The 26,280-nt window shown below is 53.9% G+C and overlaps 10 protein-coding genes and 1 non-coding gene across 11 annotated transcripts; 4 read left to right on the top strand and 7 right to left on the bottom strand.

Annotated features, from left to right (window-relative positions):
* Positions 1-1,442: 1,442 nt before the first annotated feature.
* Positions 1,443-2,941, top strand: BUD4 (Bud4p; the record flags this gene model as incomplete). Its single annotated transcript, XM_076637399.1, has 5 exons — positions 1,443-1,524; positions 1,599-1,740; positions 1,812-2,421; positions 2,516-2,757; positions 2,839-2,941. Coding segments are annotated over 5 exons (1,179 nt in total), but the record flags the coding sequence as incomplete, so codon positions are not given.
* Positions 2,942-3,529: 588 nt separating this feature from the next.
* Positions 3,530-4,142, bottom strand: BDY24DRAFT_388775 (uncharacterized protein). Its single transcript, XM_076640418.1, has one exon. The coding sequence runs from the start codon at positions 4,037-4,039 to the stop codon at positions 3,548-3,550; it is 492 nt and encodes a 163-aa protein (XP_076496673.1). The 5' UTR covers positions 4,040-4,142; the 3' UTR covers positions 3,530-3,547.
* A 2,737-nt stretch (positions 4,143-6,879) lies between these two features.
* On the top strand, positions 6,880-9,914 carry ERG9 (bifunctional farnesyl-diphosphate farnesyltransferase/squalene synthase). The gene is made up of 9 exons (XM_076640417.1): positions 6,880-6,997; positions 7,115-7,128; positions 7,658-7,846; positions 8,006-8,220; positions 8,292-8,895; positions 9,004-9,129; positions 9,210-9,231; positions 9,306-9,631; positions 9,735-9,914. The coding sequence occupies exons 1-9, from the start codon at positions 6,970-6,972 to the stop codon at positions 9,747-9,749; spliced, it is 1,539 nt and encodes a 512-aa protein (XP_076496672.1). The 5' UTR covers positions 6,880-6,969; the 3' UTR covers positions 9,750-9,914.
* A 244-nt stretch (positions 9,915-10,158) lies between these two features.
* Positions 10,159-11,111, bottom strand: BDY24DRAFT_388768 (uncharacterized protein). The gene has a single exon (XM_076640416.1). It carries the CDS (start codon positions 10,923-10,925, stop codon positions 10,458-10,460), a length of 468 nt encoding a protein of 155 aa, XP_076496671.1. The 5' UTR covers positions 10,926-11,111; the 3' UTR covers positions 10,159-10,457.
* A 1,314-nt stretch (positions 11,112-12,425) lies between these two features.
* BDY24DRAFT_388763 (NuoB/complex I 20 kDa subunit family protein) lies at positions 12,426-14,120 on the bottom strand. The gene is made up of 10 exons (XM_076640415.1): positions 14,025-14,120; positions 13,728-13,931; positions 13,474-13,542; positions 13,376-13,406; positions 13,227-13,307; positions 13,186-13,189; positions 12,948-13,014; positions 12,789-12,841; positions 12,615-12,705; positions 12,426-12,539 (listed from the first exon to the last, which is right to left on the bottom strand). The coding sequence occupies exons 1-10, from the start codon at positions 14,062-14,064 to the stop codon at positions 12,475-12,477; spliced, it is 705 nt and encodes a 234-aa protein (XP_076496670.1). The 5' UTR covers positions 14,065-14,120; the 3' UTR covers positions 12,426-12,474.
* A 1,935-nt stretch (positions 14,121-16,055) lies between these two features.
* Positions 16,056-16,141, bottom strand: BDY24DRAFT_t51. Its single transcript has one exon. It is a non-coding gene; the product is annotated as a tRNA-Pro (tRNA).
* Positions 16,142-16,851: 710 nt separating this feature from the next.
* BDY24DRAFT_56840 (uncharacterized protein) lies at positions 16,852-18,681 on the bottom strand. Its single transcript, XM_076644995.1, has 6 exons — positions 18,201-18,681; positions 18,094-18,117; positions 17,878-17,987; positions 17,517-17,744; positions 17,217-17,304; positions 16,852-17,104 (listed from the first exon to the last, which is right to left on the bottom strand). The coding sequence occupies exons 1-6, from the start codon at positions 18,329-18,331 to the stop codon at positions 16,921-16,923; spliced, it is 765 nt and encodes a 254-aa protein (XP_076496669.1). The 5' UTR covers positions 18,332-18,681; the 3' UTR covers positions 16,852-16,920.
* Positions 18,682-19,408: 727 nt separating this feature from the next.
* BDY24DRAFT_415094 (uncharacterized protein) lies at positions 19,409-20,296 on the top strand (the record flags this gene model as incomplete). Its single annotated transcript, XM_076643407.1, has 5 exons — positions 19,409-19,414; positions 19,521-19,552; positions 19,630-19,847; positions 19,945-20,067; positions 20,172-20,296. The coding sequence occupies 5 exons, from the start codon at positions 19,409-19,411 to the stop codon at positions 20,294-20,296; spliced, it is 504 nt and encodes a 167-aa protein (XP_076496668.1).
* A 342-nt stretch (positions 20,297-20,638) lies between these two features.
* Positions 20,639-22,691, bottom strand: BDY24DRAFT_441304 (zinc finger MYND domain-containing protein). Its single transcript, XM_076644595.1, has 9 exons — positions 22,604-22,691; positions 22,144-22,529; positions 22,013-22,060; positions 21,708-21,944; positions 21,176-21,628; positions 21,076-21,103; positions 20,940-21,002; positions 20,779-20,855; positions 20,639-20,695 (listed from the first exon to the last, which is right to left on the bottom strand). Exons 2-7 carry the CDS (start codon positions 22,249-22,251, stop codon positions 20,944-20,946), a joined length of 933 nt encoding a protein of 310 aa, XP_076496667.1. The 5' UTR covers positions 22,252-22,529; positions 22,604-22,691; the 3' UTR covers positions 20,639-20,695; positions 20,779-20,855; positions 20,940-20,943.
* BDY24DRAFT_388754 (uncharacterized protein) lies at positions 22,668-24,461 on the top strand. The gene is made up of 4 exons (XM_076640414.1): positions 22,668-22,959; positions 23,081-23,100; positions 23,168-23,663; positions 23,768-24,461. Exons 1-4 carry the CDS (start codon positions 22,731-22,733, stop codon positions 24,253-24,255), a joined length of 1,233 nt encoding a protein of 410 aa, XP_076496666.1. The 5' UTR covers positions 22,668-22,730; the 3' UTR covers positions 24,256-24,461.
* Positions 24,462-24,475: 14 nt separating this feature from the next.
* On the bottom strand, positions 24,476-26,278 carry BDY24DRAFT_56624 (thioredoxin family protein). The gene is made up of 9 exons (XM_076644994.1): positions 26,006-26,278; positions 25,839-25,905; positions 25,690-25,698; positions 25,522-25,546; positions 25,431-25,445; positions 25,263-25,335; positions 24,896-25,107; positions 24,759-24,776; positions 24,476-24,659 (listed from the first exon to the last, which is right to left on the bottom strand). Exons 1-9 carry the CDS (start codon positions 26,034-26,036, stop codon positions 24,618-24,620), a joined length of 492 nt encoding a protein of 163 aa, XP_076496665.1. The 5' UTR covers positions 26,037-26,278; the 3' UTR covers positions 24,476-24,617.
* Between the last annotated feature and the right edge of the window lie 2 nt (positions 26,279-26,280).

Raw genomic sequence — 26,280 nt, 5'->3', positions numbered from 1 at the left:
GGTGGACGCGAAGAATGAGAGGGACAGGGTTGAGAGGGAGAGGGTTCAGAAGGAGAAGGAGTTGGCGTCGTCGAACGGAGGGAAGATCAACTCGACCTCGGAGCCTTGGAGACCTATCGAAGGACTGGGAATCGCTATGCCTTCGACTTCACCCACCAAAGCAGCTCGTCCCCTTTCGAGTCGAAGTCTCGCATCGACCCAGGAGGAGCATCGACCAACCTCTCGACCTTCCTCGCCGGAGAAGATCGCTCATCTCAACAAGGAACTCCCCGCTCCTCCTCCCACCTCCCACGCCATGTCTCGTCCCAAAGCAGCTACCACCGACAGCCTCCCCGCTTCCGTCCGACCTCGATCCTCCGAATCAGAACGACCCCAACTCGGAGGTCGAAACCGATCCAGCGCCCTCTCCGCTCGAGACCTCCTCGCTTCCGAATCAGCTCTGGGGAAACTCGCTCTCGGAGCTGTAGCTACCGCCGCTCCCTCACCCACCACTCGAGGAACAGAAGTCGTCAGAAACAACGGAAGCGAGAAGGAAGTCAAACTCAACACCAAGTCCCTCGACCTCGAACGAGCTTCGTCTTCGCCTATCGAAGAGACGACGATTTCGCCTTTCCATCTCGGAGGAGGATCTGTCCGAGGTTCGATTCCTTCGACGTTCCTGTCGGGAGGGGAGGAGAAGAGCAGCAGGAAGGGAGAGAGGGAGAGAGTTTTGATGCCTCCTCCTCCTGTTCCCAGAACGAACTCCAACACGAGGTCGACGTCCCCAACTCCTTCGAACGCGAGTAGTACGAGGGAGAGGGAGGAAGCTATCCTTGCGAAGAGGAGGGAGAAAAGGGAGGAGGCTGGAGTTGGAAGACCCAAGGGGAGGGGCAGGAGGAGTTTGAGTACCGGAGATGCGACGATGGAGGGGGTGCAGGTGAGTCTCGCTCAGTTAGGCAGATGCGTTGAAAAGACAGTGGCTGACTTGCTATTTCTGTGGTTCGGTTTCTAGTCCGCTGCTGCTTCCGCTGCCGTGAACGCAAGCAAACGGCGAACCTTCCAGCCGACGGGATCGAGACCTCAGTCTACGCTCAACGACGTTTCCATCGGAGCCAACCTCACTCCCTTCGAGAACGATCTCACTAACGAGTTCGATAGAATCACGGATCATCGAAACGTGAGTCTCTCGTGCTCCCTCTGTCGTCCGTTTCGTCGTCGCAGCCCGAATCTGACTTGCTTTCTTCGTTCATTCTTGTTTTCTTCAACGCCTCAGCGGCAGTACAAGCTCGTCGAACGACCTCAGGTTTACATCGCTACGGATGAGCAGGTCTCGCACAGCAAGAAAGCTGGGGATCTCGATCGAGGGAAGGCTTGGAGGTCGGTAAAGCGGCCGTCGGACATGGTGAGTCGCGTCTCTCTTCTCGTTTCTCGAACGAAGAGAGCTGACCTGAGTTTGTGTTTCGCAGAACGAGTACGCTGAGGAGATTCGAGAGATTCGAGCTAGGGAGAAGCCTGGGAAGTCTCATGCGAAGGTCTTCGTGAAGAGTGAGTTCCTTGCGACGAGTTCAAAGAGAGGAACGGACGAGAACTGACTCTTTATTTATTTTCGTCTTCAACAGTCATTGGAATCTCCGACATCGACGTCCCCATCCCCGAGTCGACTACTACCTTCCAGATCGTGCTTAACAACGGTCTTCACTCGGTCGAAACTCAAGCGTACAAGTTCGGAAAGCAGGTCGAGATTGGCCAGGAGTTCGAGCTGTTCGACCCCTTCTTCCTTTCTCTCCTTTCGCATCAAACCTTCCGACTGACCTTCTGCTCCTTCTTCTCAGCCTCGGTCTCGACAACCTCGAGTTCAGTCTCGCCATCAAGGTCAGGAAGGATCAGCACATCAACTCTCGTCTTCGATCCCTCACACCTCGACCAGGTCCCGCTCCCTCCATCATCGCTCCGTCCATCGCTCCCTCGACCCCAACCAAAACTTCGGCCTTCAGGAAGCTCATCTCCTCCCCTCGGAAACCCAAACCTACTCCCTCTCCCGTCGTCGTCGCTGCTCGACCCGTCGCTCCCGAACCCATCAAGGACGACCTCGTTCGCTACCTCGGTTCGGACGGTCAGCTCGCCATCGTCAAGGTCATCTTCAAGGAGATTGCAGAGAAGTGTAGAGGTCAGATCCTCAACCTTCACCTCCCTCTCACCGGTCGATGGAACAACGATGCAGTCAACTCGGACGCTGCTGCTAGGTCTCCTGATGCGGCGAAGAAGTCGAGGCAGATCGGTAGGATGCAGTTGCAAGTGTTGATGATCGATCAGATCCCTGGAGTCCCGTCGGACAAACTCCCTCAGAGCTTGGACGATGCGGTGACGGGGTTGAGGCATGTCAGGTGGCACAAGATGGATTACTTCAGTGGAAGTCTGACTCAGTTGGGTGGGGATTGTTCGGTTCGTCGTTCTTCTTTCTCCTCTTCTTTCTCCCTTCCTCAACTCGACCTCTCACTGACCTCCTCTCCTCTCCTCTTCTTCCTCCTCTCTGCAGTCCTGGCGTCGTCGACACATGCGAATCGTCGGAGGAACCCTCGAAGCCACGAGCGACGTTACGGGCAAGATCACGGCTCGAATCGATCTCTCCAAGATGGTCGAGATCCGAGACGACAACGTCGAGTCGAGCAACAAGGATCACGATCGAACTATGAGCGTGGAGAGATCCTTCAGGCTGGTCTTCGACGACGGGGAGGAGATCCAGTTCTTCGCGGATAAGGACAAGGACAAGGAGGATTGGTGAGTCGCGTCGTTCCTTCCCCTCTTTTGTTTTCGTTTGAAGAAAGAGAGTTGCTGACTCCTTCTTTTCGTTCGCTCCAGGCTTCACCACCTTCGAGAACTCCTCGGTCGAGTCCCTTCCCTCCCACTCTGGGCTGAGCTCCTCTGGGTTCGACAACATCAGGAACAGTCGCCTGTTCTCTAAACCTCCGTCCCTCCCTCCTTCTATCCTTCTTCTTTCTTTCTACCTATTCTTCGTTTTCGTTTCTCTCGTTTTTTCCTTCTCTCTCCAAACTCTCTCTCTGTGTGTTCTTGACGAATTGCTCGTGCTCTTTCTCCGGACTATCCCTCTCTCTCTCTCTTTCTCTCCCTCCTTTCCTTCCCTTCCTCTGTTTGTCTCCCTTCCGTTCCTACATCCATACATACATACATTCGCATCTCTCACTCTGTTTCTCGTGCCCGTGCTCTTGCCCTCTCTAACGCTGTATTTCGTTACAACTCGCCGTTTACCTTCGTTTCGATTCGGTCTTCCCTCTCTCCTCCCTCCCTTCCACACTTCGTCTTTCCTTTTGACCCGCCTCTCCTTTTCTTTACGACGTTCTCTCTTTTTGTTTCCGTTGCTACCTTTTGGATACAGCATGGCTCGTTTCCTCAAGTCATCTGGAGAGAACAGCGGACGAGCGGAGAGGACGAGAGACGACGCGTCGGGGAGATCTTGACGAGAAGGAACGAACGGAGCGCGTCTCTCCCTCCTCCGCTTCCTTCACTCTTGCTCTCTCCTCATGCCCAGCTCCAGATTTAAGAAGCGACATCAAAATCCACCTCCAAACCATCCAGAAAAGAACCCTTTCTTCGTCGTCGCGTCGACGACCTCCGGCGTCGTCTTTCGATCCTGCTCCTTCTCTTCCCGCTCCGAGGGGGATGGGTTTGGTTCCGAAGACGAGAGTGAAGGTTCTGGGTCCAGGGTAGGTGAGGAAGAAGAAGTGGGTGGTGATGGGGAGGGAGAAGAAGCTGAGGAGTTGATGGTGGTGGGTGAGGAGGGGAGAGAGGGCGGGGAGGTTGGATTTGAACTTGGAGGCGAGGTTGGTTTTGAAGGGGAAGAAGAGGAGATGGTTGACGGTTCTGATGATGATAGTGGTAGTGCTGGTGGTTCGGATTCTGCGGTCGAAGGCGAAGGCGAAGGCGAAGGTGAAGGCGAAGAAGAGGGAAGTCCAGCCAACGCGCGGTCCTCCTTCTCTCTCTCTCCCTCCCTTTCCTCCTCCTCCTTCCCTGCCCTTTTCCTCCTCCCCCTCATCTCCTCCATCAACTCCCATGCCAACCTCAACTTCTCTAACTCCTGCCTCCTCCCCCTCTCTGCTCCCCCTCCCTCCTCCTCCTCCTCCCCTCTGATCCTCAACCTGCGCTCCAATTTCTTCATCCTTCTCCTCAGAACCCCCCTCTGAAACTCCAGCCTTCCGCCCCCATCCTCCGAGTCGAGATCGAGAGATCTCTGGAAGAAAGCTTCTCTCCGAGCTCGGAGGTCCGATGCGGTGCGAAGGCATTCGAGTTGTTTGACGCGTCGTAATAGAAGGTAGTTGGGTAGAGGATGCGAGTAGATGTTGGCTGATCCGGCCTTTTGTTGGGCGGAGGTTGATGGGGAGGAGGAGGAGGAGGGTTTGACCTCGTCGTTGGTAGGGGAAGGTAGTGGTGATGATGGTCCCGAACCGAGCGATCCCTTTGTCGTCGACGCGTCCTTTCGATCCTCCTTCCCTCGAAGCGTCTCCATCACCACCTGATACTTCATCCTAGATTTTTTCGCACGGACATGGACCTTCTTCCTCTCACCCAATTTCTCCCCCAAAGCTTCCAGATGCACCAACTTGGCCACGATCCGATCGCGTCGTTCCTCCAACCTCTTCCGTCCGTCCTTCAGATCGAGATCCGCCATAGCCTGGAAGACGGCTGCGAACTTGGTTCGAGCTTTCCCACCCGTCTTCCGGGTAGTTTCGGGAAGGTCGTTGACGTTGGTGTTGGGTTTGGAGTCTTTTAGAAAGGTCGTCCATCTCGAGCTGAGAGAATCGGACGCGTCGGGATTCGGTTTGGGTTTCCCTTCCAGGGTCGCTGCGGGGATCTTCAAGACGGAGGGAAGGGATTCGGAGGCTCTACGAGAGAGGATGTTGTCTTTGATGGCAGATGTTGAGGAGGAGGGTAGGTTGGGAGGAGATGGAGTGGAAGAAGACGGCTTGGAGCTGTCCGCCGAGGAGGATTCCGACCAGAGGTTTTGAATGAATGAAGGTGCTGACGGTAAGGTCGTGGCGGATATGGAAGGAGGTTCGTTCGATTCCGTGAGACGAGAGGAAGATGGGCGTGAAGCTTGAAAGAGAGGTCGACGAAGAGGAACGGAAGTTGGTTGGAGGGGGGATTGGGTAGGATCGAAGAGTCCGAGACCGACGAGCCTGTCCATGGCGATGCGTAGAACCTGATTCGAGTAAATGCGAGTATGATCAGCTGCAATTCCTATAGAGGATGAGTCGCTACAAGCTCTCATGGTCGAGAAATCGTTCAGGTTCCGCCCGAGCTCACCTTTGGATGAATCCCTTGCTCCTTCAAAGCACGATGAATGTTGACGATCTTCTCCAGTTCCGAAGGCGAATGTTCCTTCCCATGAGTGAGTTTCGAGTCTGAGCAAGAACGAAAAAGGAACAAAGTCAGCGAAAGGAGAAGGGAAGTTGTTGAGCTCGAGATTTCCTTCCTCCCTCCCTCCCCGTTCAGACTCACCCGACTGGGAAGTTCTACCTAGTTCTGCTAGCAAGATTCCGATAGTCTCATCGTGTAGCGCTTTATTAAGCACCGGATTGAGGGCGATCTCATCCGAGACGGCGGGCGAAAGGAGGGCGGAAGTTGAGCTCGAAGAAGGAGAAGGAGAAGGAGGAGTCGAGGAGAGGGAGAGTTTGGCTGTCGATGAAGATGAAGGTCGAGAGATTGAGGACGAAAGGTTCCGATATATGGGGTGAGAGGAGCGTGAGGAGTATATCTTGATGGGGGGAAGTCGCATAGAGACTGAAGGAGAGGTAGAGCTTGACGGCGTTGGGAAGGAGAAGAAAAGGTGAGCTCAAATCTCTTCCATGAGCTCACGGTTTCCTTCCTCCCCCCCAACGACCCTCATCCCGACGATTCAACTTGGCCCCGAATAGACTCCTATCCTTTCTCTTCAACCCCGTCACTCTCAATCTTCCATACAAACCTTCTCAAACGCTCGAATCTTCCTCTCTCTCCTCCACCGTCGGTCTCCCTCGCTCCTCCTTCGAATGTCCTCCCCCGCCGACTTCGCTAGACTCCTAGGGATCTCATCCGAACCTGAGGGATACAGTCACGCCTAACTCGCTCTCGGAGAGCATTCTGAGCTCGCCGACTTTGTGACTTTCGCACAGACCACCAGCGAGAAATATCACCCGCCGTTCTGGACGCCCTCGTTCTTACAAGCCGATTTCTGCAACCTCGACGCTGATCTCTCTCAGAGCATTAGAACCTCCTCCACTAGAAAACTCACAAGCGAGTAAGCGAGTCTGCTTCAAACCTCTCTGTCATTCTTTTTCGTTCGTCGTCGCGTGAGTCCTCTCGACGCGTCTTTTCTTTTCTCTTCTTTGCGACACTTCAGTTCATCATATCTCTCTCCCTTTCCACTCCATCAACAGGAATCTCCTTCGACCACAACCCATCATCAGACCATCTTCGCTTTCCAGCTCATGTCCAGTCGTGAGTTGAGCTCGCTCTCTTTCAGCCTTGCCTCGACGCGTTCTTCTCGTCCTCGAGCCAGAATCACTGACGCCCTTCTCCTTCTCCTTCTTCTTCTTCTTCTTCTTCAACTCAGTACATGCTCCTCCCGATATTAAAAAGTCTCCCTTGCCCTCCTTCTCCTCAGAACAGCAAGCTAACTCGTTCACTCGGGGAGGGAAAGCCGCGTCGTCGCGCCGGTTCAATCTCCTCCTTGAGAACTTCACGTCCCTAGCCTCCGAAAAACTTTCTCGCCCGTCAGAAAATCTCTGGACATCTCATACGAGACCATTCTCTCCCTCCACGCTGATGGATCCCATGAAAATATTCGATGAAAAGAACTCTAATGAACCGGCGCTGTGGGAACGAGAATCGAGAGAGCGGGGAAGCGACCTCGAACCACATCTTTCCCTTCCCTTCCCTCTCTTCCCTCCCTCCTCCCTTCTCCCCTCTCTCTCTCCTTCGCCCTTTCTCTTCAAGATGGGAGCTGCTGAATACGTCCATCTCCGTGAGTGCTCTGTCCCTCATGAAATCCAGCCGGTGTAGAAGAAGAAACGACTTGCTGATGCCCCTTCGCCTCGCTCGTTCCTCCTTCTCTTCCTTCTCCTTCGAATCGATCCTCCAGTCTTTACGCATCCCGTTAGTACAACACACCGTGTCTTGTGGGATCGGAGCTTGCTACAGCTCGCTGGAACTTTTGTTGGAAGGCTCAAGGTTGGGAAGGATTCGGGAGGGTCGAAGGAGGCCAGCCAAGGGAGAGGACGAGAGAGGGAAGGGAGAGGGAAGAGAGCGAGCGAGGAGAGCTCTCACAGGATGGAAGCTGGGCTTTGGGATTTATACGAGCCTTGAGAGGGGAGGCTCGTCGACCTGGATGACCTGCTGGAGGGATTTTGGAGGTTGTGGGTCGAGAGGGAAACTTGGGTCGAGCTCAAAGCTCACCCTTTGACAGCACGTCGACGTCTCCTTCTCTCTGCCTCTCTCTCTCTTCCCCTCCCTACGACCTCCCTCTCTCGTCTACCTAGAGCCAAAAGCACCTCACTGACATCCCATCCCTCTTCTCTTTCCTCTCCCTTCCCTCCTCTCCTTCCATCACCAAAAAACTCCGGCCCGCCGGCAACCTCACCTCACCTTCCCTCTTTCGACCTTCTCGTCCCATCCTCTCGAACAGAACGAGCTTCGGTCGATTCTCCAGTACGCCGTTTGGTACGAGCCTAAACGAGACATCACCTCCGTCAAGGAACACACCACCTCGGGATGGGATCGTCAGTCCATGCGAGACTGCTGGGCTTTCCTCGACCTCACCTCGAGGAGTTTCGCCGCTGTCATCAAGGAGTTGGATGGAGATTTGGCTAGGGTGGTGAGTCTTGGAGACCTTACTTCTTTGCTCCGTCTGGTGCTGGTCTGGGAGGAGAGTTGGCTCGTGAGAGGAACGCGTGGTTCGGTTCCTCAGGAAAGAGAGTTAGAAGAGGAGCGAAGAAGCTGACCTCTCTCCTTCCCTCCTCCTCTCCTTCTCCAGATCTGCCTCTTCTACCTCGTCCTTCGAGCTTTGGACACCATCGAGGACGACATGTCCCTCTCCAACGACCTCAAGCTTCCTCTCCTTCGATCCTTCCACGAGAAGCTCTATCAGCCCGGATGGAACTTTGACGGCAACGGAGAGAAGGAGAAGGATCGAAGTCTTCTCGTTCGATTCGAGGTCGTGATCGAAGAGTTCCAGAACCTCGACCCTAGGTGAGCTCGCTCCTCTTTCCGACTGATTAGATCTGAACTGACTCTCTCGTACCACCTCTTTCGTCCTCCAGTGCTCAGAAGGTCATCGCCGACATCGCTCGAAAGATGGGAAATGGAATGGCCGACTTCGCTGCCCTCGCTACTCCCTCCGCTCCCGTCGCTGAGGTCCAAACCCTGGACGACTTCTCCCTTTACTGCCACTACGTCGCCGGACTCGTCGGAGAAGGACTCTCCCGACTCTTTGCCTCGACCGGGAAGGAGCGACCTTGGATCGCCGACCAGCTCGTCCTCTCCAACTCGCTCGGACTCCTCCTCCAGAAGACCAACATCCTTCGAGATATCAAGGAGGACGCCGACGACGGACGTGGGTTCTGGCCTAGGGAGGTCTGGGGGAACGAGAAGTACGGGAAGTTCTCGGCTCTGACGGATCTGGTGCAGAAGGGAGAGCAGGATGCTGTTGGGAGTGGTGCGATGTGGGTGTTGAGTGCGATGACGGTCGATGCGATTGGACACGCGACGGACGCGTTGGATTACCTGAGCTTGCTGAAGAACCAGAGCGTGTTCACGTTCTGTGCGATTCCGGCGGTGATGGCGATGGCGACGTTGGAGTTGTGCTTCATGAACGACCAGGTGTTCAAGAGGAACGTCAAGATTCGAAAGGGAGAGGCCGTTCAGGTTCGTTTCTTCTCTTTCTCTCTCTCTCTCTCTCTCTCTATTTCCGTACCACAACGCCTTGGGGAGATACTCGAGCTGACTCCCGATCTTCGTTCGTTCGGTTTGTAGCTCATCATGAAGTGCACCAACCCTCGAGACGTCGCGTTCCTCTTCCGACAGTACGCTCGACGACTTCACGCCAAATCCATCCCTTCCGACCCTTCGTTCGTCAAGCTCAGTATCGCCTGTGGTCGAGTGAGTTTTGCTCTTCCCATTATGTTCCTTCCTCAGCCTTCAATCTCGAGAAACTGACGCGTCTCTTTCCCTTCCTTCAGATCGAGCAATGGACCGAGCACCGTTCGTCCCTCTCCTCTCCTTCCTTTTCTCAATCCCAAACCTAAACCTTCCTCTCTCCTCTCTCTCTCATCTAGAATACCCCTCCTTCATCAACCTCGTCGCCGTCCCCTCCTCCAACCCCAACGCGCCCACCTCCAACCTCGACCCTTCCACCAACGACGCTCGTCTCCGAATCGCCGCTACCAAAGCCATCGCCGACTCCGCCAAGCTCCTTCGAAAGAAGGAGAGGGAACGTTCCGCTTGGAGGGTTGCGAAGGGCTTGCCTCCGTTGACCGCTGAGGAGACGAAGAGGTTGGAGACCGAGGGAGAGATCAGCTATGTGATTCTGGCGGCCGCCATCTTAGGGCTGCTGCTGTTGATGGGGTTCATGGCCGGAATGGTGGCGTTCGCGGTTTGGTATGTGAGTACTAGGGGTCGAGTTTCGTTCGAGTTTTGGAGGGAGAGGAGAGGCAAAGGAAGAATCGAAACTGACGAGCTTCTTTTCCTTGCTTTCGTTCGAACAGTTCACTGAGACTTAGTAGATTTTGGATGAGAAGGTTGGTAGGAGGGACTTGGTCGGATGGTTTATCTAGTTTTCGCGGTCGCAGTCGTGGTGGTTTGACTTTCTTGGGGGGTTGGGTCGGGGGAGGAGAGAGGGAGGTGGGACGAGTGGGAGATTTCACAATGGAGCCTTTGACACTTGCTTTCGTTTCGGTTTCTGAACGCTTGGCGGGAAGTGCGAGTTTTGGAAGAGCGAGAACCCGCCATCGAATGGTCGAAGTCGGGAAGGAACAGGGGAAGAATCGAGGCGTCGAGACGACGTTGCTTTCTCGTTCCCGATCCCGTTCCCGACCTTTCCGTCTCTCGCCTCGAGGGTGAGGACCCAGCGAGTGAAGGAAACAAGTTCTCAGGTTTATTTAAAAGGTTCTCGCATCTGAGTCAGAGACCATCGAGATAGACTAAAGCAAGCGACCGACGTGACGACAGTGGAACCGAAGAGGAGGGAGGTGAGGTTGTAGGATCGTTGGACGAGTGCGGAAGGATGTTTTTGGGAGGTAGTTTTTGTGGACTTGTGATTATAGGTTGGAGGGGGTGGTGCTGGGTAGGATGGAGGTGATGGGGAGTGACGGGAAGTTGGGAGTAGACGCGTCGAGAGGAAGAGGGAGAGGAATGGCTGGAGGGACGAACGAGAAGGGAAGCAAAGGTCAGAAAGTGCTTGGAATCGAGTGGGGAAGGTTTGAATCACCTCAGGTCTCGAGCTCAACAGCAAAGACGTGCCTCCATCTCGCGATCTTCTGACTCGTTCGAACTGCAGCCTCGACTTCCGTCTTCTCCTCCTCCGACCTCACAACCAAAACGAACGATCGATCCTGCATAAACTCGAGTCCATCGAAGAACGAGTAGTTTCCTATTTCATCCACAAGGGATGTGGGATCGGCGCAGTTCCAGGAGAGGAGAGTCGAGACGTAAAGTCGAACGACCTGAGCCTGACCAGAGGAGGAAGGTGGCACGCCAGCCAGGAGGGAAGTTGGCGAGCGGGTGAAAAGGACAACTCCGATGATGTCCATCTTCTGTATGCGAGACCATCCGAGCAAGGACGAGCCATCTCTGATCTCGAGCCAGTGATGGCCATAGAAGGGTCGGTTGACGACCTGAAACGAGCATCGTTTCGGGTTTAGATTACCGAAGAGGGAAGAGTAGAGGAGAGGGAGCATTTCCTTCTTCGAGTAGTTCAAGCTGATCTCCAGGCGCTCAAGGGGAATTGGTCGCTCGTCGTCGAGTCGGGAGGAGGAGATGGAAAGGGCTTTGGGGACGTGGGAGGAGAGGGAGGCGAAGTCGACGATGAGGGTTCGGATTTGAGAGAGGGATAGGTGGGGATTGATTCGAGATGTCTTGGATGAGTTCTGAGACAGAGTGTTTGCAAGGTAAGCAAGAGAGGGAAGAGAGAGAAGAGAGAAGAGAAAGGAAGCGAGCTCACCTTCGTCTTCCTCCCTGCCTGGACCACCTTCCTCTCACAGAACAACCCTTCCAACTGCTTCACCGACGTCACCACCACGTCTCTGTATAGCTCCGGAGAAGTGGCCGTGAGGAAGTCGCGCGAGACTCGACCCAGGACGGCGAGAGTTGAGGGATCTGCTTCCTTGAAGACGAGGAGCAACACGTCCCAAGGCAATCGACGACGAGGAGCGATCTGGAGGAAGAAAGAAGAGAGTCAGCACCGAGAGACGCAGCTCGGTTGGATCTCGTGCGAGTGACCTCACCTTGTTCATCGTGAAGAGAGCGATACTCGACGAGGGAAGGCGAAGACGAGGAGGGAGAAGGGCTGAAGGGAGGAGAGAAGGAGAGGTCAGCTCGACCGATTTCGTCCTTCAGTCTGCTCCTCCAGAGCATCCAAGCAAGTCTAAGGTCTCACCGATAGTATCCTAGGTAACGAGATCGTCCCTTGGTAGAAAAGTACGAGCTCGGTTCAGAGGTAGATCCTGATAGAAGGAGGGGAAGAAGGAGGGAGGTCAGCCTCGACGTCGCCGTTCGGTTCGTTGGCTCGCCTTCTTCCACTTCGTCCCGTTGATGAACTCACGATATACGAACAAGTGAGATGGTGGCGTCAAAAGCTCCGATGTAGTCGAATGGGTTCGAGAACCGAAGAAGTGAGAAAGAGACGGTGGAAGGTGGAAGCAAACCGATAGGGAGGAGGGTCGAAAGGAGCTTCGAGCTCGACCCTCTGCTCCCTTCCTCCCTTCCTCTCCTCTCCTTCTCCTCCTTTTCCAGACCATCTTCTCTTTCGAGCTATTCAGCGTCTCCTCCACCACTCAAGCCCTCTCACCACTAAGAAACCATGTCTCCTCCCTTCCGGATCCCTCTACAGGTCCTCCAAGTTACCCTTCGTGGGAGACCTAGGCTCTCACTCCACGATAATTTCCTCCACTTCTTTCAGTTTGCAGTAGACAGCGAACGAAGCTGGAATCAGGTCGGGAGTCCTGACCGAGACGAGACGACACGAAACCCAAACGACGCATCAAAGCTGGACCTCCGCCTCCCCTTCAACCTCCCGACCTCCGAGAAACCGTACAGCTCCGCCATCCAGACCCGACCAAACCTTATCCAGCTCAGAGGAGGAGAGTAGCCGTCGAGCCACTGAAGGAAAGAAGAGATGAAAAGAGGCAGACGCGTCGATGGGAACCAGCGCTCGCCGTTTCCGTTGTTTCCAGACGAGCCCAGAAGGAGGCCATTCATACAACGAACTGAAGAAGAGGATAGCTAACTCTATCGACGGTACCACTGGACGACTGCTCGAGTCCTCCGGATCTTCCTCTGAAGCTGCAGAATCCCTGGTCATCGAATCGAATCGAGATGTAAGGTCAGCTTCGCCTTCTTCCTTCGAAGAAGACAGAGTGACGACGAACCGTAGAGCAACGCTTCGGCTGTTGGAGGACATCCAGGTACGTAAATGTCGACTGGGACGATCCTGTCGCATCCTCGGACGACGGAGTAAGACTGAACGAAAGAAAGCGAGAAGAGGAGTCAGCTTCGAGGTTCGAGACGCGACGAGAAGCGGGAGAAACGTGGCTCGGACGCACGTAGTGGTAGTATCCTCCTCCATTGGCACAAGAACCCATGCTGATGACCCATTCTGAATGAGGAGGGAACGAAGAATGGTCAGCGATAGATTTAACGGACGATGGGAAGTCGAGCGACGCGAAGAGGGAGAAAGGGAGAGGAGAAGAAGTGAGACGTACTGGGCTCAGGCATCTGATCGTAAACTAGCCTGAGAGCTGGAGCCATCTTGTTGGTTAAGGTTCCAGCTACCTAGAGGAGGAGAAGGGGAAAAGGAAGGAGGTCGAGGGCTGCAGTCAGCGGAGGCAAGGACGGCGTCGACGAGAGAGGCGGGGCGAAGTACGAACACTGAGATTGAGAAGAGAGGGCAGGGAAGGCGTGGAAGTAGTCAGCTTCGAACTCTTGTTCGAGATACTGCACGACAAAAAGGACGAGGAGATCAAGGACGACGCGAAACTCACATCATGACGTCCGACTGTCGAGGCGAAGCTCTGAACACGATTCCCAACCGATCCTGATCGTATCTCGAAGCAGCGACGTGCCTGCAACGGTGAAGAGAGTACATATCAGCCCAGCAAGTCGAAGAGGAGAGAGAAAGAGGGCGACTCACATCATCTCGACGGCACAGCAGGCGAGACCAACTTGAGAGCGAAAGAGGAATGAAGATCAGCTCGGATCGAGGAGAGGAAAGCGAATGAGGAGGCTCACAAGTCATAGGCCAGAGACTTCCCTGTCTCGCCCAGTTGACTACCTTGTCGACGGTCGAGAGGACGTGCTCTGGTAGGGAGGAGAGGAGAGGAAGGAAGGTGCGAAGGTCACCGGTGTCAGCTTCGTCCTTTCCCTTCCGTCCCTTCCTTCCCTTCTTCCCTCCCTGTTCTCCTACTCAGATCGACTACAGTACAACACCACCTCTTCCTCAGACTGCTCTCACTGTGCCAGTAGCGTGAAGAAGCTAGACTCACCTGCTCCGTTCTTTGGATGCATCAAGCTCTCCTGATTGGACTGTCTGTTGGCCAGCTGAGTTGCGATGGGAAGCTCGAGGTCCTCCTTCGTTCGAGGTTCGTATCCAGTCTTGAGTTCACTAGCGAGAGGTGGAGGAGCTGCTTTGAACGGAACGAGGGAGGTGGAGAGAGGACGATGGATGCATGGGAGGAGGGAGAGGGAAGCTGGGGAAGACGAGGAGGGGAGGAAGGGAGGAGGTCAGCTTCGTCTTCTTCTTCCACCCGAAGAAGTATAGATTGGAGAATTCGAATACTCACCTGATGATGGTCTGAGGGAGGACCTGAGGATGATGGACATCGTTCCAAAGAGAAGAGACGAATGGAAGAAAGAGGAGATAAGATCGTGAGGGTTTGAGGGGAAGAGTGGGGAGGGGAGGCGAAAGGGAGGGGCGTGAGTGGAGGGAGGTGGGACGCGTTGTGAGGGAAGGATGAGGCTGGGTTTGATCTGTACTTCGCTTCTCTGCTTTCATGTAGAGGCACTGATATGCCGAAGTAGGGAGCTAAGACTCAGAGAAGTTCTGCGAAAACACGTCGGGAAGAAGGTCGAGGTCGGACGACGGTCGTTTCATTCGCTCGCTCCTCACTCCTTCTACTGTTTCGTTACCGTTCGCGAGGCGGAGTGTTTGTGGAACAGTTCCGAGATAACGAAACTCAAAAACAGGAGAAGAGAAGGTCCAGCGCTTTGGAGGCGTGGGAGAGATGGCCTATGTTTTTGACGTCGCGCTCAGACTGCGACTCGCTCTAGCTCGGAGCCTAGCAATCACAAAACGATCATCAAGAACTTCATCTACTCCCTCGAAAAATCTGCCCTCACACTCGACTGCCAGCTACGGCCCCAGCTTCAACAGTAGCAGTCTTCTCGCTTCGACGGCTCGACGCGTCTCCGTCTCTCTCTTCCTTTCCATTTGACTTCTTTCATGCCCCTGGACGCTTTCATCTTACTATCTCCTTCTCTTTGGATCTTTCCTCTATTTTGGTTCTCTTCCTTCTCCTCGTTTCTTCTTTATTTTGCCTTGTTGCAGATCCGGTTTGACACGACGCGTCCTCGCTTCGAACTTCCTTTCTTGCGCTCTTGTTTCACCCTTCCTGCTAGAATCTTCCACGAAATCAAGATAGCTGATATGAAAGGCTGAAGTCTAGGTAGCGTTGATCAATCACCCTTGAGCCAGAACAGTCTCAAGCAAGTCACTTCTCAGCTTCGTTCCCTCTGCTCTTCCAGACTCTCTTCTCGCTTCCCTTCTTGAGACTCGTGCTCTCAACTTCTCATATTGTCAGCAAACCTTCCCTTCGGACACATTCACTTCTCAGTCTTCTAAATCCCTTGATGAACCGCAGAGACAGCACTGTCGTCGTTCCTTTTTCCCTTTGTTGATCCCCCTCCCCTTGTTGGAACTTCCCAACCCCCCCTTGATCAACTGTACTCCTCTAGTCGTATCAAATAGTAAGCCTAATCACACGTAGGAGCATATACTCCCCCGAACTGGACTTTCCCGTTGTTGCCACTCGCTCAATCGACACCTGCACGACGCGTCTTTCGCAGTTTTTCTCTCAAACGGTCACCTTGGCCTCCTTTGCAAATAGAGCGTATAGAAGGATACTTAAGTACGAGCTCTTAGAGCGCCAGAGAATCGGAAGCGAATCAGAGAGACAGCCTGTGAGTACACGCGGGGAGGGAGACCAACGCCAGACGACGCGCGCCGCTCCCTTCTCAAGCTCAGTCCGTATTTCATTGCCTTCTCGCTCAAGAGGAAGCAGTAGGGTTTCAAAAGGAGGGAAAGTACCGTACCAAAATAAAGGAGACGAGGTGAGACGGAAATGAAGCTGGCTGGGGTTTGGGTTGGGACGGATCATACCTGTGCTTGATATAGAGGATCAGGGAGGTATACTCTGGGCTCAGGCAGGCGAGAAGCAAGAGGACGCTTTCGGATTGTGCAGCTTGGGGAAGAAGCGGTTGTGTGACGGGAGGGTTGGAGTCTCTTCCTTTCTTCATTGTAGCTTTCGTTCGCTCTCTCTCTCTCGTCTTAACCTCAATCCATGACTTTGACTGGAACAACTTTCACTACTCTCAGCTTGAAAATTCTACGAGAATACCATCCTCCTAGCTTCCGACGCTCCTCACGTTCACTCCTCCTCCTCGTCGCCTCTCCTCCGCCCATCATCGCCCCCTTGTCCCTCTCGCCTCCTCGTTCCACCACAAGACTCTGAAGATCCAGCGTGATAAGAAGTACTGGAGGGAGGTGACAAAAAATGACTCGCGCGTCAACCCCGGGCGCAAGTGGCCAAAAAGACGGCACGATCCCGGGATTGAACCGAGGACCTCAATGAAGTAAGTTGGAATACCCTAACATTGCGTGATACCACTACACCAACCATGCATTTAATTGTTTGATGTCCGTCTGCTCGAAGTTCCCCCCTAGCATCTTTTAATTATTTTATGGACAATAGAAACAAGAAGACGCACAGGACTCGCGTTGACTCAACCCGTCTCCGTCGTCGTGACTCAGCCTCAGCACCAGCACCAGCAGTCCTACCAGCCTATTCCTTTCTTTCTCTGTCGCCACGTCATTCAGAGATTCGTCTTCTCTCCTCGTCCTTTGCTGACTTTCTCCTCTTTGCTTCTTTTCAGCTCGACCTAGCCTCCGACTCTCTCAACTGCTCCACCCTCACCTTCATGCTCGACAAGTCCTCCCCTGACTTGCGAGATCTTTCTTCATCGGAGGAACCATCGGTCGACCCGATGCGAGGAGTGGCTGGCCGTGGGAGGTCGGTGAGGGAAAGTGTTGATTGGGATGGAGCTCTAGAGGGCCGCGGTTTATGGGGAGGCGGTAGTCTGGATAGGTGGAGGGGTGGGAGAAAGGAGGGAGGAGGAGGGAGGCGGACGCGCTTCGAGCTTCCTTTAACGGCTTGTCTTCGTTTCTCCCTCTATGATTAGGTTACTTTTGTTTGGTCGATTCTCTATTTGATTCTTGACTTCTTTCTTTATCCTATTCTTTGATTCAAATATACATGCGAGATCCCTTCTCTTCAATCTTCGAGTTTGGTGATCCTGGAGAACAGTACAGAGGGAAGGGAAAGAGGGGAGAAAGGTCGGGGTCGGTTCGAGAAGGAGAGAGTGTGCGACGCGTCGAGAGACGACAGGGACCAGATTTAGGACTTACAAGCTCTTCGAACGTTTCAGTGACTCCCTCTCCTCCTTGATATTGTTCCTGAGCGAGTCCAACTCCCCTTCCTTGTCTCGAAGCTTCTTCTCGAGATCGGTGATTTCTTGTTCGAGTTGACTGATCTCGGAGTCTCGATTCTTTCGTTCCTCTTCGAGGGTTTGGTTGGCTGCGTCGGCTCTGAAAGGATCATTCCGTTAAGAGGAAAAGGCTTCGAGAAAGGGTCAGTCTCAGAAGAGAAGAAGGACGGAACGACACGTCGAGGTCGACGAGAGAGCGAGACGCGCCGAACTCATCTCTCCGTTTCGGTCGCGAGTTCAGCCTTGAGCTGTTCGATCTGAAGTCGCTGCTCTTCTCCTCCTGCATTCTTGACTTCCAAGCTAATGAACGAGGGGAAGCAGAACGAGTCAGCCTATCCGTCGTCCCAACGCCCGACTTTCGTTTTTCAAGACTCACGCAAGGCTCGTGATCGTCTCGACTGTCCGAAAACCAAACCCACAACGTCCTCGTCAGCTGCGTCGTTCCTCCATCTCTTCTCTCTCCCTCCTCTTTTTCCACCAACGAAACGACGAAACGATCAACCCAAACTCACCCTTCCTATCCACATCTCCTTCCAACACCCTGGCCCTCTCCTTCCTCTCCTCCACCTCCCTCCTCTTACTCTCCAACTCCTCTCTCACAAGCTCCAAACTCTGCTCTAAACTCTGTGCCTTCGGGAGAGCTTCGTCTCGTTCCGTTTGAAGGGGATGGATCACTTCGTCGAGCGACGTTCGTTGCTTCTTGATCCACGATGTACCGGATTGGAGCCAGGAGTTGTGCTCTGAAGATAGTTAAGGGTAAAACAAATAAATAAGAAAAAGGTCAATGAAGGGTGCACGAGAAAGAGAGAGAGAGGCGAGGATGAAGAAGAGCGGGAGGGTAGGAAGGGCAAGAGGAACACGACGACGACTCACTTTGATCCAGATCTTGAACTTCCTCGAGGAAGGATCGAAGTCCTTGCACTTCGAGCTCAAGATTTCGTCGTTGATCGTCGATAGCTTGCTTGGCGGTGATGAGGGAGGTGCTGTTCGAACCGACGACGCGTCGAAAGAAGGTCAGCCGCAGCCTCGGAGGAGTTGGATCCGACGTCGACAACGAAGGGAGGCGAAAAGATCAAGATGAGCGCTTACAAATAACTCCCCATCTCGTCAAACCTAAACGAGAGGAGGGAGAGAGGAGGGTCAGCGACGAAAACGCGTTGAAGGAAACCTACAAACGAGTCCTGGAGACGACTGACTTGTTCCTCGACGACAAAGCAAGCTTCCTAGCCTCCGCAAGCTGACCCTCCACCTCCTTGTGCTTCTTCTCCTGACTCGCAAGCTCGGATCTCTGTTTGCCCAAATCCCGCAGAAATGAGAGATTCCGCATGTTGGAGAAGGGTCGAGAAGGACTTCAGTTGTACGGTGTTCAGTTGTGGGAGAGGAGGTTGAACGCGAGACAAGATGAACGAGATGAGCTCCTTGACTTCCAACTTGGAGATCATGCTGCTTGGAGAGGGGAGGGTGGTTGAAGGGAGGAAGGAGAGAGAGCTCGAAAGGACGAGCTCGACATTTCGTCCCTTCCGACGCTTCGACGCTAATGGGATCCCCGTATTTTCGTGCTGACCTCTTCCAACGAGAGAAAGGGTACGCATACACCTCGAAACAACAACGAGCTGGTCAGATAGTCGAAGAATTTCCCAATCAACTCGAGGGCTCGTCTCGCGGGTTCCTGAATCCACTGAATCGCGACCAACCTTCTCGGTTCATCCAACCAAGATCCTCTCCGCCTCCCTTCCCTCTCCTCTCGCCCCATCAACCTCGACTTCTAGACAACGGTTTGGCTTCAGAAAGAGTCTCCCCTGGGAGCAGGGAAAGGGTTTTTTTTCATCCCCTGGAAATGGCGAGATTACTGTGATATCCTAAATGAGCCCCATACACTATCCGGTTTTGAGTTTTGCAAGAAATCAACCCTCCTTGCACGAATTCAACCCTCCTCCCAAACCCAACCCAACCCACCGCTTTCGCGACAGAGACCTCTCCTCGTCATCCCGTATACGACCAGCCCGAAGCTACATACTCTGATATCACCAATGATATACACTAACGGGGTTTTTTATTATTATTATTTTTTTCAGAGATCTCTCCCCTTGCACGAATTCAACCCTCCTGCGAATCGACGCGTCGCCCGAGCTCCCAACCTCTCGAATCTCGAGCCCTTCGGCAGCTCCAAGTCCATAAACGTACCTCATAGACAGGCTAATCCTCCTAGAGCTATCCTGCTAGACTTCGATTAACATTTGGCCCGTCGATACGAAAAATCTTCCCTCTTGCACGAAATCAACCCTCCTCTCGTTCCCGTCCAATCGATAGACAGGTCGTTTGCCTGCTCAGCCTCACGTCCAAGGTACTCAACTTAGGACGCATTCGTCTGATAGATCGATGACCGTCTGAGTCAGTCAGTAGGATGAAGGTGAGGCGAGGGCGAGGGGGAAGCGACGCGTCGGACTTCGTTTCAGCCCTCTCACAGATCGCACGGAAGTTGTCGTGACCTCAGAACGCTCCGAATTGACTTTCAGTACAATATCCTAGGTTGGGAGAACGCTGCTCGGTCATCTTGAAAAGCCTTGCACGAATTCAACCCACTTCGCACGAAATCAACCGCTGCGTCGCATCCCACCTCCCCAGACACCTACGTCGTCAAAACGAATCAACACCAACAACACCCTTTGATTGCTCCTCCTCACCTCGGAACGGGACAGCAGCTTTGCGGATCCCTACCTCAGCAGCTCGACTCATCGGAGACGTGAGGCCGGATGCGTCGTTGGAAGAGGTCTCAGCGACAGCTTGCAAGGTCTTTAGAACGTACTACGACACTCACAGGAAGGAGCAGGATGAGGAGACTGGTTCCGGGGAGCTCGACCTCTTCTCCGTTACGCGCTGAAAAGGGAAATGAGACGCGACGACTGACCTCGTCTTCTTCTTCCTTTTTTTCCCGAACAGACTCTCTCGCTCCTCCCAAGAAGAAGAAGAAGACGATTCCTCCTGCTCAAATCCTGCCCATCAATCCCTCGGCCGAGGCAGGTCCCTCGATGAAGAACGGAAAGGGCTCCAAGTCGTTCCCTCGTGAGTCTCCTCCTTCACTCATTCTCTTCCTTGGACTCATGACTCGAAACTGACCCGAGCCGTCTCTCTCTCTCTCTCTCTTTACCTCCTTCTTCGTCACCCAGCTGCTACCACCTCGAAACCAAAGAAGCCTGAACCCTCTTCGTCAAAGTCAAAACCCATTCGGACGCGTCTCGTCTTTGAATCTTCCGGATCTTCGAGAGGGAAAGGGAAGAAGAGTACCGAGTGAGGGAGACTTGGAGGAGTGGGAGGGGAAGTCCTGAGCGCCGTGATCATATAATAGCTTAAATCTTCAGAAGAAGAAGAGTCGCAACGACCGAGACGCGGTGCGACCATTTCTTCTTTTTCTCAACGCCACCGCCTTCCTTCTTCCGCCTCTTTCCTTCGCCTCCCTTCCTTCCCGGAACCATTTCCCGAGAGTGTCCATAAGGTGAGTCCGTGAGGAGCAGAGTCCCAGTCCGAAAAGGGCAAGGGTGAGAGGAGCAAGAGCGTCGGGACGTTTTCAAGTCGCGTTCCTCGCGTCTTCGAATCGTCCTGCCTTCAAACCCTTTCTTCTCTCCTGGGAAAGATTAGCCTTGATCAAATCATGCATATCCCAACTCGAGATAAAGCGAGCAGAGTGTTGAAGCTGAGAGAACAACAAAAGAGAGGATGCGAGAAGAGTCAGCTTCGAATCGAACAAGGGCGAAGCGACGAAGAGAAGCAACTCACCAGGACGTAAAAATGAAGGTGGAGAGAGAGACGCAGGGTACAGTAGAGCGTTCCGGTGGGGTATGGCCGTCGTTGAGCTTGAAGAGGGAAGGAAAGAAGAGAACAAAAGACGGTCAGACGGAAAGCGAACGACGCGTCGAAACCGAGAAGACGCGTCTCACGAGATTACCACTGGGGCTTGAAACAGACTCGCTTGTGAGCTTTCCAGTCCAGCTTCTGATGCTCTGGGTTATAAGACAAGACGGAGAAGATCATCAGCGTGAGAGAAGCACGGAAGGAAGGATATCGAGGACGAGCCTTGCGAGCAATAGCGAACGACCTGACACTTTGAGAGGGACGAGCAAGCCGGTCAGCTTCAGCTTCAGGCTGGAGGAGGAAGAAGCGAAGCCGGACTCACTCTACTGCACATCAGCATCTGAGACCTCTTCCCTACGCATCCCTTCGCATTCACCAGATCGGAAAGCGCCGCTTCGCAGTGCCACCACCTCCACGGTGCGTATCCCATCAGATCTACAGTCACGAGCGTCTCCTCCCTATAACAGATGCTACGTTCGAGGTCCCTGACTCCCGTTCCTCCAACCTCGAAGCGATCGGTGAGGTAGAAGAGATCGTCGTGGAGATCGGACGTCTTGCTCGGCGCGTCCCACCGATCTTTTTGGCGACGAACAGCTGGCAGGAGAGAACGAATGCGAGCTGAAGTTGCTGCGTCCGGGGAGAGATGAGGGGATGGGTCTGGAAGGAAGTTGAGGATGGAGGTTCGGATGATACTCCAGCAGGAGAGAAGGTCGTCGAAGAGAGCGAGAGGGACGGGGACGTCGTCCGTTCGAGTTCGTTCCACCGTCGCATCGAACTGTAAATGCAAGAAGACTGAGCATCAGAGATCTCACAAGATGAATCAAGGGTGACTGAAAGTTTCGATATGAGCGTACGGTGAGATCCTCCTTGCTAAGACGAGACAGCCTGTCCGACGTCTTTGCCCAAAGTGCGAGAACGACGGCGGGTTGAGTTCGAACGAAGTGACCGACCGAGTTGCTGTCCATGACCAACTTGATCCAGCAGGTGTAGTTTAGAAGATCCGTGAGGCTGTTCATGGAGTGATCCTCGTCGAAGGGGCGTATCATGTAGGATTGGACGAGCTGGGGGAGGAACATCGCAGAGAACTCGGCCTAGAAAACGTCCACCCGTCAGGAGTCGAACGTTGACCTCTTGAAAGCCCAGCCGCTAGAGTGCTCACCCAGAAGGCACGGAACTCGTCGACACCCCGATTGTAAAGATCAGTGTACTGTGAAAAAGTCCAGCAAAGGTCAGAGTCGGAGGGAGGGAGTCTCTGGCCTCTCGAAGCGGGAAGGAGCAATGAAGGCTCACGGAGGCGATGATTTGACGGTACTCGAGAGGAGAGAAAGCTTCATTTCTGTATCCATCAAGGTTAGTCGATATTCCGAGCAGTTTGGCGAAATCGGCTGGAGACGACATGGAGGAGGGAAGAAGGAAGGAGGAGGAGAGAAGGAGGGAGGTAGCTCCGTTCGAAGGGAAGGCGCGAGAGAACGAGAAAAGAAAGGCGATGGATGCACAGGTAAGGTGCGAAGGAGACGAAGGGGTAGAAGAGCGTCTTGACGAGGTCTTCGCAGGTATCGAGGGTCTGGGAGAGATGCTGAACGTTGGGAGGGAAGGAAGACGAGAAGGTGAGCTCGAACACCTTTTGGTTTCGAGCTCGCAAGCTTCCTTCTTTCCTTCCTTCTCACCGCCACCTCGTAAGTCGAAGATTTCCTCTGTTGGCATCAGTCTCAAGACTCGACTGAACCTTTTTAATATCGTGATTTCTCAGGCTTCAAATCTTCTCCCAAAAGCTTCGTTCATTCAACTTCGACGACCGTCGCCTTCTCGCTCCTTCCCTCTCTCCTTCCTTCCCTCCATCTCCTCCTCCCTCAGCTCTTCCTCCCACCTCCATCACCATGACCGACTCTCTCGTCACTTCAACTCTCGGAATACCTTCCTCCCACCTCACTCCTCTCGCCATCTTCGTCGGCTACTTCGTTCTGATCGCCTACCTTTTCGTCGTCGTCCTTCGAGCGACCGTCTTCTCCTCCTCAACCGTACCCGCCAAAGGCTCGACAAGGAGGTCGATCTGGGCTACGATATTTGCCTTGATTGCCGTAGGGAGCTTCGGGCACACTTGGTATCGTGAGTCTTTCTTCAGCGTCGAGGGAGAGAAAGGAAGGAGGAGGAGCGAGCGTTGATGTTGAGCTCGAGCTGACCTTCCTCCTTCGTTTTCTTTCACCCCTCTTCGTTCACTCTCCCTCAGACATGATCAACTACATGATCGTCAGTCATCATCTGTTCCTTTTTCTTCGCCGTCTCAAACTGATGTGTCTCTTCCTCCCTCTCGCAGTGGTCCCACTCCAACGCCATCTCCCTCCTCCCTCCCTCCTCGACTCCCCTCCCTCCCCTCCTCTCCATCACCACCTGGCTCTCCAACACAGCCCTCTTCGAACAAGCCTGGTCCATCGTCCTTCAACCAGGTCCCAAAGCATGGATCTCCTCCCACATCACCTCCTTCACCGTCAACTGGGTCATGTTCCTCTGGCTTTCCATCGAAACACCTCGCTCGTCGTCCTCCTCGACCAAACCCGAGGGAAAGGAGAAGGATGCGAAGGCGGTAGAAGGGGAGAAAAACTGGGGAAGCTACGAAGCTGCTTGTGTGCTTCTGTTGGGTCAGGTTGTAGCGATCAGCGTCGCGTCGAGTTTGTGGTTCGTCGGGTGCGTGAGGAGAAGGAAGTCGAGCAACATGACTTTCGAGCGCAACAACGCCAGAGTCCCAAGGAGGGTTTGGATCCCTTTGATCATGAGCTCGTTGTCGGCTGCTGTGGTTCCCATGACCGTGAACAGTGAGCTCGCTTCTCTAACTACGCCGTCAAACCTCAGCCTCGACGCGTCCTTCGATCTGACTCCTTCCTCTGTTTCGTCCCTTCCTCGTCCTCGTCTTCTCCAGCCCAACTCTTCCTCCCCAACCTGCTCCTCCTCCACTTCCTCCTCCTCCTCCCCTTCATCCTCCCTAATCCATCCACTCCCTCGCCCTCCGAAGTCTGGCTAGGAGCCCAAATCCTCTCCTTCCTCCTCCCTCTCCCAACCTTCTTCCTCCCCGTCTTCCTCACCAAAAACAACCTCCTCCTCAGCCTCCTTCCATCCAACCGAGAAACTCTCCCTCTCTACTTTCCCTCCCAGGCTTGGGAAACTTACCTTACCTCCAACCACGCCGTCGGGTCCATCACCGCCGATGTCGCCTGGTGCACGATCGTGACCCTCGCGTGGGCTTGGTACACGGGGAGGTTCTTTATTTGGCCCATGTTGGAGGAGGATGAGGAGGTGGTGGGGTGGAAGGGGAGAGGATGGTGGGTGGTGAGGCAGGGAGGGAAGGTGTTGGAGGGAATGGCGAGCGTTTTGTGGATGTGGATGTTTGGAAGTCCAGGATTCCTTTAAGTGACGAGGTTAGACAGAGGGTGAGAGGGTGTAACTTTTGGATTGATGTGGTCATCAGTTTGAAAAGAGGGACGGGAAGGAGAGGGAGGCAGACTAGAACAACGACGCGTCTTCCCTTCTGCTCTTCCTTTTCGTTCGTTTGCTTTTTTTTACGTACTCGAATTTGACTACCGCTCTACCCAGACGATGTGGAAGTAGCTCTATCGTTCACAGTCTCGAGCAAGTGAGAGAAAGGGCATGATCATTAACGCTTCGAACGAACAGAACGACTCGTCGTCGTCGGTTCCGTCGGAAAGCACGTATCTCTATCTATACACGACTTAAACGGAACCCAAGACAGACTGAAATTTATCGCTTCATATTTAAGCAGCGTTGAGCTTCTGGTAGATCCAAGGTCCGGCGAACTGTCGAAAATAACCGAAGAGGGCAGAGAGAACGACGCGATCAGTTTCTGACGCTCGACTCAACTTGAGACAGGCAGAGAAGTGTGAGAGAGAACTCACGAAGATCAGGGACAAGACCTATGATTCCCAGGAACGACAACGAGGACAGAAAACAAAGGAAAGCGCGTCAGCTCGCGTCTCCTCCACGTCGCCCTCTGCTCTCCTCCCTCCTCCCTCATCACCACTCGGAGACTCACCAGCAAAGGGTTGAAAGCACTCAACCACCCATCCCCACCCGTCGACTCGGTCGCACTCGCACCTCCGAGAGTGTTTCCCTTCCCCTTGGGCCATCCTCCTTCCGGCGCAGGTCCAGCGAGTGTTCTAATGAGGGAGGTGAGTTTGGAAGGGTCGGCTCCTCGAAGACGCTCGACTTCCGAGGAGGAGCGGAGAAAGATGAAGGTTGGCATGGCTGAAGAACGGTGAACGGAGAGAGGGCAGGAAGGAAGGGAAGGGTCAGTGAGCGAGAGAGCAGGAGAGGTGTGGAGGAGAGGAGAAGAGAGGGAGAGGAGTAGGTCCGGAAGGGTCGCGAAGCTCAAACGCAAGGAAGGTGGGACGGAGACTGACCTGTGATTCTAAATCTCGAAGCGATGGATTTGTTGACGTCTGTGTCTACTTTGATGAACGTTGTGGAAGTGTGCTGTTTGAGAACGAAACGAGGAGGAGAGAAGATGAGCTCTGTTCGTTGTTCCCTCGAGACTCGAACGAGTGGGTGGAAGGAGAAGATGAACGAACTTGGTTGGCGAGTTTCTGTCAGTAAGGTGAGCAGAGAACATAAGCGGGTCAGCTGGGAGTCTAACGAGAGTATAGAGAGAGCTAGACTGACCTCAAAGACGGGTGCGATAGCATGACTGGATGGAAAGAAACGGAGGGGAAGGACATCGAAGCTCGTCAGCTCAACCTCTCTCTCTCTCTCTCTTCCTTCCTCTCCCCCTCCTACGCTTCCTCAACCCTTTCCCCTCGATCCCAACAGGAGTATAGCTCGAAGACTGACCAAGGACCACTTTATAAATCAAGACGAAGAACCCAAGAAACATCAGCTTCGACGCTTCAGGGCTCCAGCTCATCCCACCTTCCTCCTCCCTCCTCCCTCCCTCTCCTCACGCCTCTTCATCCAGGCAAGAGAGACGAACGAACACTCACCACCACTGAGCATGGAAATCCACCACTACCAGTCCGGATCCAGCCTCGGAAACAGCGTCGTCGAACTCTGAGTGGTGTAGGAAAGAGCCACGCACGAGGGAGGGAAGGGAAGTCAGCTCGAGCTCGTCCTTCCTCTGCTCTCTCAAACAAAGGCAGAGAGAGCTCACCCTGAGGAGTGTTTGCGATTACGATAGCCATTGAGTCGTAATTTCGAGAAAAGAGGGTCGAGATGGGTGTATTGAAGACTGAGGGTGGGTTGTGGCAGAGCTTGTCGTCGTTGGATGAGGAAGGTCAGAGCGAGGGACAGAAGGGGACAGGCGGCCTCGAAGTTGAGGACTTGATTTTGCTCGTGTCAACCTCTTCTCAACAAAAAACTCGAACGAGGTCCCCTCGTTCTTCTCGGCATTCACAGAGGGAAGCAACTCTTCCAGAAGGATTGTTT

This window comes from Mrakia frigida (genome assembly GCF_051309035.1).
Source record: "Mrakia frigida strain ATCC 22029 unplaced genomic scaffold BDY24scaffold_15, whole genome shotgun sequence".
Taxonomy (NCBI): Eukaryota; Fungi; Basidiomycota; class Tremellomycetes; order Cystofilobasidiales; family Mrakiaceae; genus Mrakia; species Mrakia frigida.
Note: the sequence above shows the minus strand (reverse complement) of the source record. Positions and strands in the feature narration are given on the sequence as shown.

Coding starts and splice junctions, on each gene's coding strand:
- BDY24DRAFT_388775 (XM_076640418.1), bottom strand. CDS start 4,039: ATGGAGGAGATGAGGGGGAGGAGGAAAAGGGCAGGGAAGGAGGAGGAG.
- ERG9 (XM_076640417.1), top strand. CDS start 6,970: ATGGGAGCTGCTGAATACGTCCATCTCC. Junction 8,221..8,291: donor TTCCAGAACCTCGACCCTAG/GTGAGCTCGCTC, acceptor TTCGTCCTCCAG/TGCTCAGAAGGTCATCGCCG. Junction 9,130..9,209: donor TCAGTATCGCCTGTGGTCGA/GTGAGTTTTGCT, acceptor CCCTTCCTTCAG/ATCGAGCAATGGACCGAGCA.
- BDY24DRAFT_388768 (XM_076640416.1), bottom strand. CDS start 10,925: ATGCTCCCTCTCCTCTACTCTTCCCTCTTCGGTAATCTAAACCCGAAA.
- BDY24DRAFT_388763 (XM_076640415.1), bottom strand. CDS start 14,064: ATGTCCATCATCCTCAGGTCCTCCCTCAGACCATCATCAG. Junction 13,543..13,727: donor GCATCCAAAGAACGGAGCAG/GTGAGTCTAGCT, acceptor CCTCCCTACCAG/AGCACGTCCTCTCGACCGTC. Junction 12,706..12,788: donor GAGGAGGATACTACCACTAC/GTGCGTCCGAGC, acceptor TCTTTCGTTCAG/TCTTACTCCGTCGTCCGAGG.
- BDY24DRAFT_56840 (XM_076644995.1), bottom strand. CDS start 18,331: ATGCGGAATCTCTCATTTCTGCGGGATTTGGGCAAACAGAGATCCGAG. Junction 18,118..18,200: donor GCTTTGTCGTCGAGGAACAA/GTCAGTCGTCTC, acceptor CCTCTCGTTTAG/GTTTGACGAGATGGGGAGTT. Junction 17,305..17,516: donor AGGAGATGTGGATAGGAAGG/GTGAGTTTGGGT, acceptor CTCGTTCATTAG/CTTGGAAGTCAAGAATGCAG.
- BDY24DRAFT_441304 (XM_076644595.1), bottom strand. CDS start 22,251: ATGTCGTCTCCAGCCGATTTCGCCAAACTGCTCGGAATATCGACTAAC. Junction 22,061..22,143: donor ACCGTCAAATCATCGCCTCC/GTGAGCCTTCAT, acceptor ACTTTTTCACAG/TACACTGATCTTTACAATCG. Junction 21,629..21,707: donor TTAGCAAGGAGGATCTCACC/GTACGCTCATAT, acceptor TTGCATTTACAG/TTCGATGCGACGGTGGAACG.
- BDY24DRAFT_388754 (XM_076640414.1), top strand. CDS start 22,731: ATGACCGACTCTCTCGTCACTTCAACTCTCGGAATACCTTCCTCCCAC. Junction 23,101..23,167: donor ACATGATCAACTACATGATC/GTCAGTCATCAT, acceptor TCCCTCTCGCAG/TGGTCCCACTCCAACGCCAT. Junction 23,664..23,767: donor GGTTCCCATGACCGTGAACA/GTGAGCTCGCTT, acceptor CGTCTTCTCCAG/CCCAACTCTTCCTCCCCAAC.
- BDY24DRAFT_56624 (XM_076644994.1), bottom strand. CDS start 26,036: ATGGCTATCGTAATCGCAAACACTCCTCAGG. Junction 25,906..26,005: donor AATCGCAAACACTCCTCAGG/GTGAGCTCTCTC, acceptor TACACCACTCAG/AGTTCGACGACGCTGTTTCC. Junction 25,108..25,262: donor TTCGAGATTTAGAATCACAG/GTCAGTCTCCGT, acceptor ACCGTTCTTCAG/CCATGCCAACCTTCATCTTT.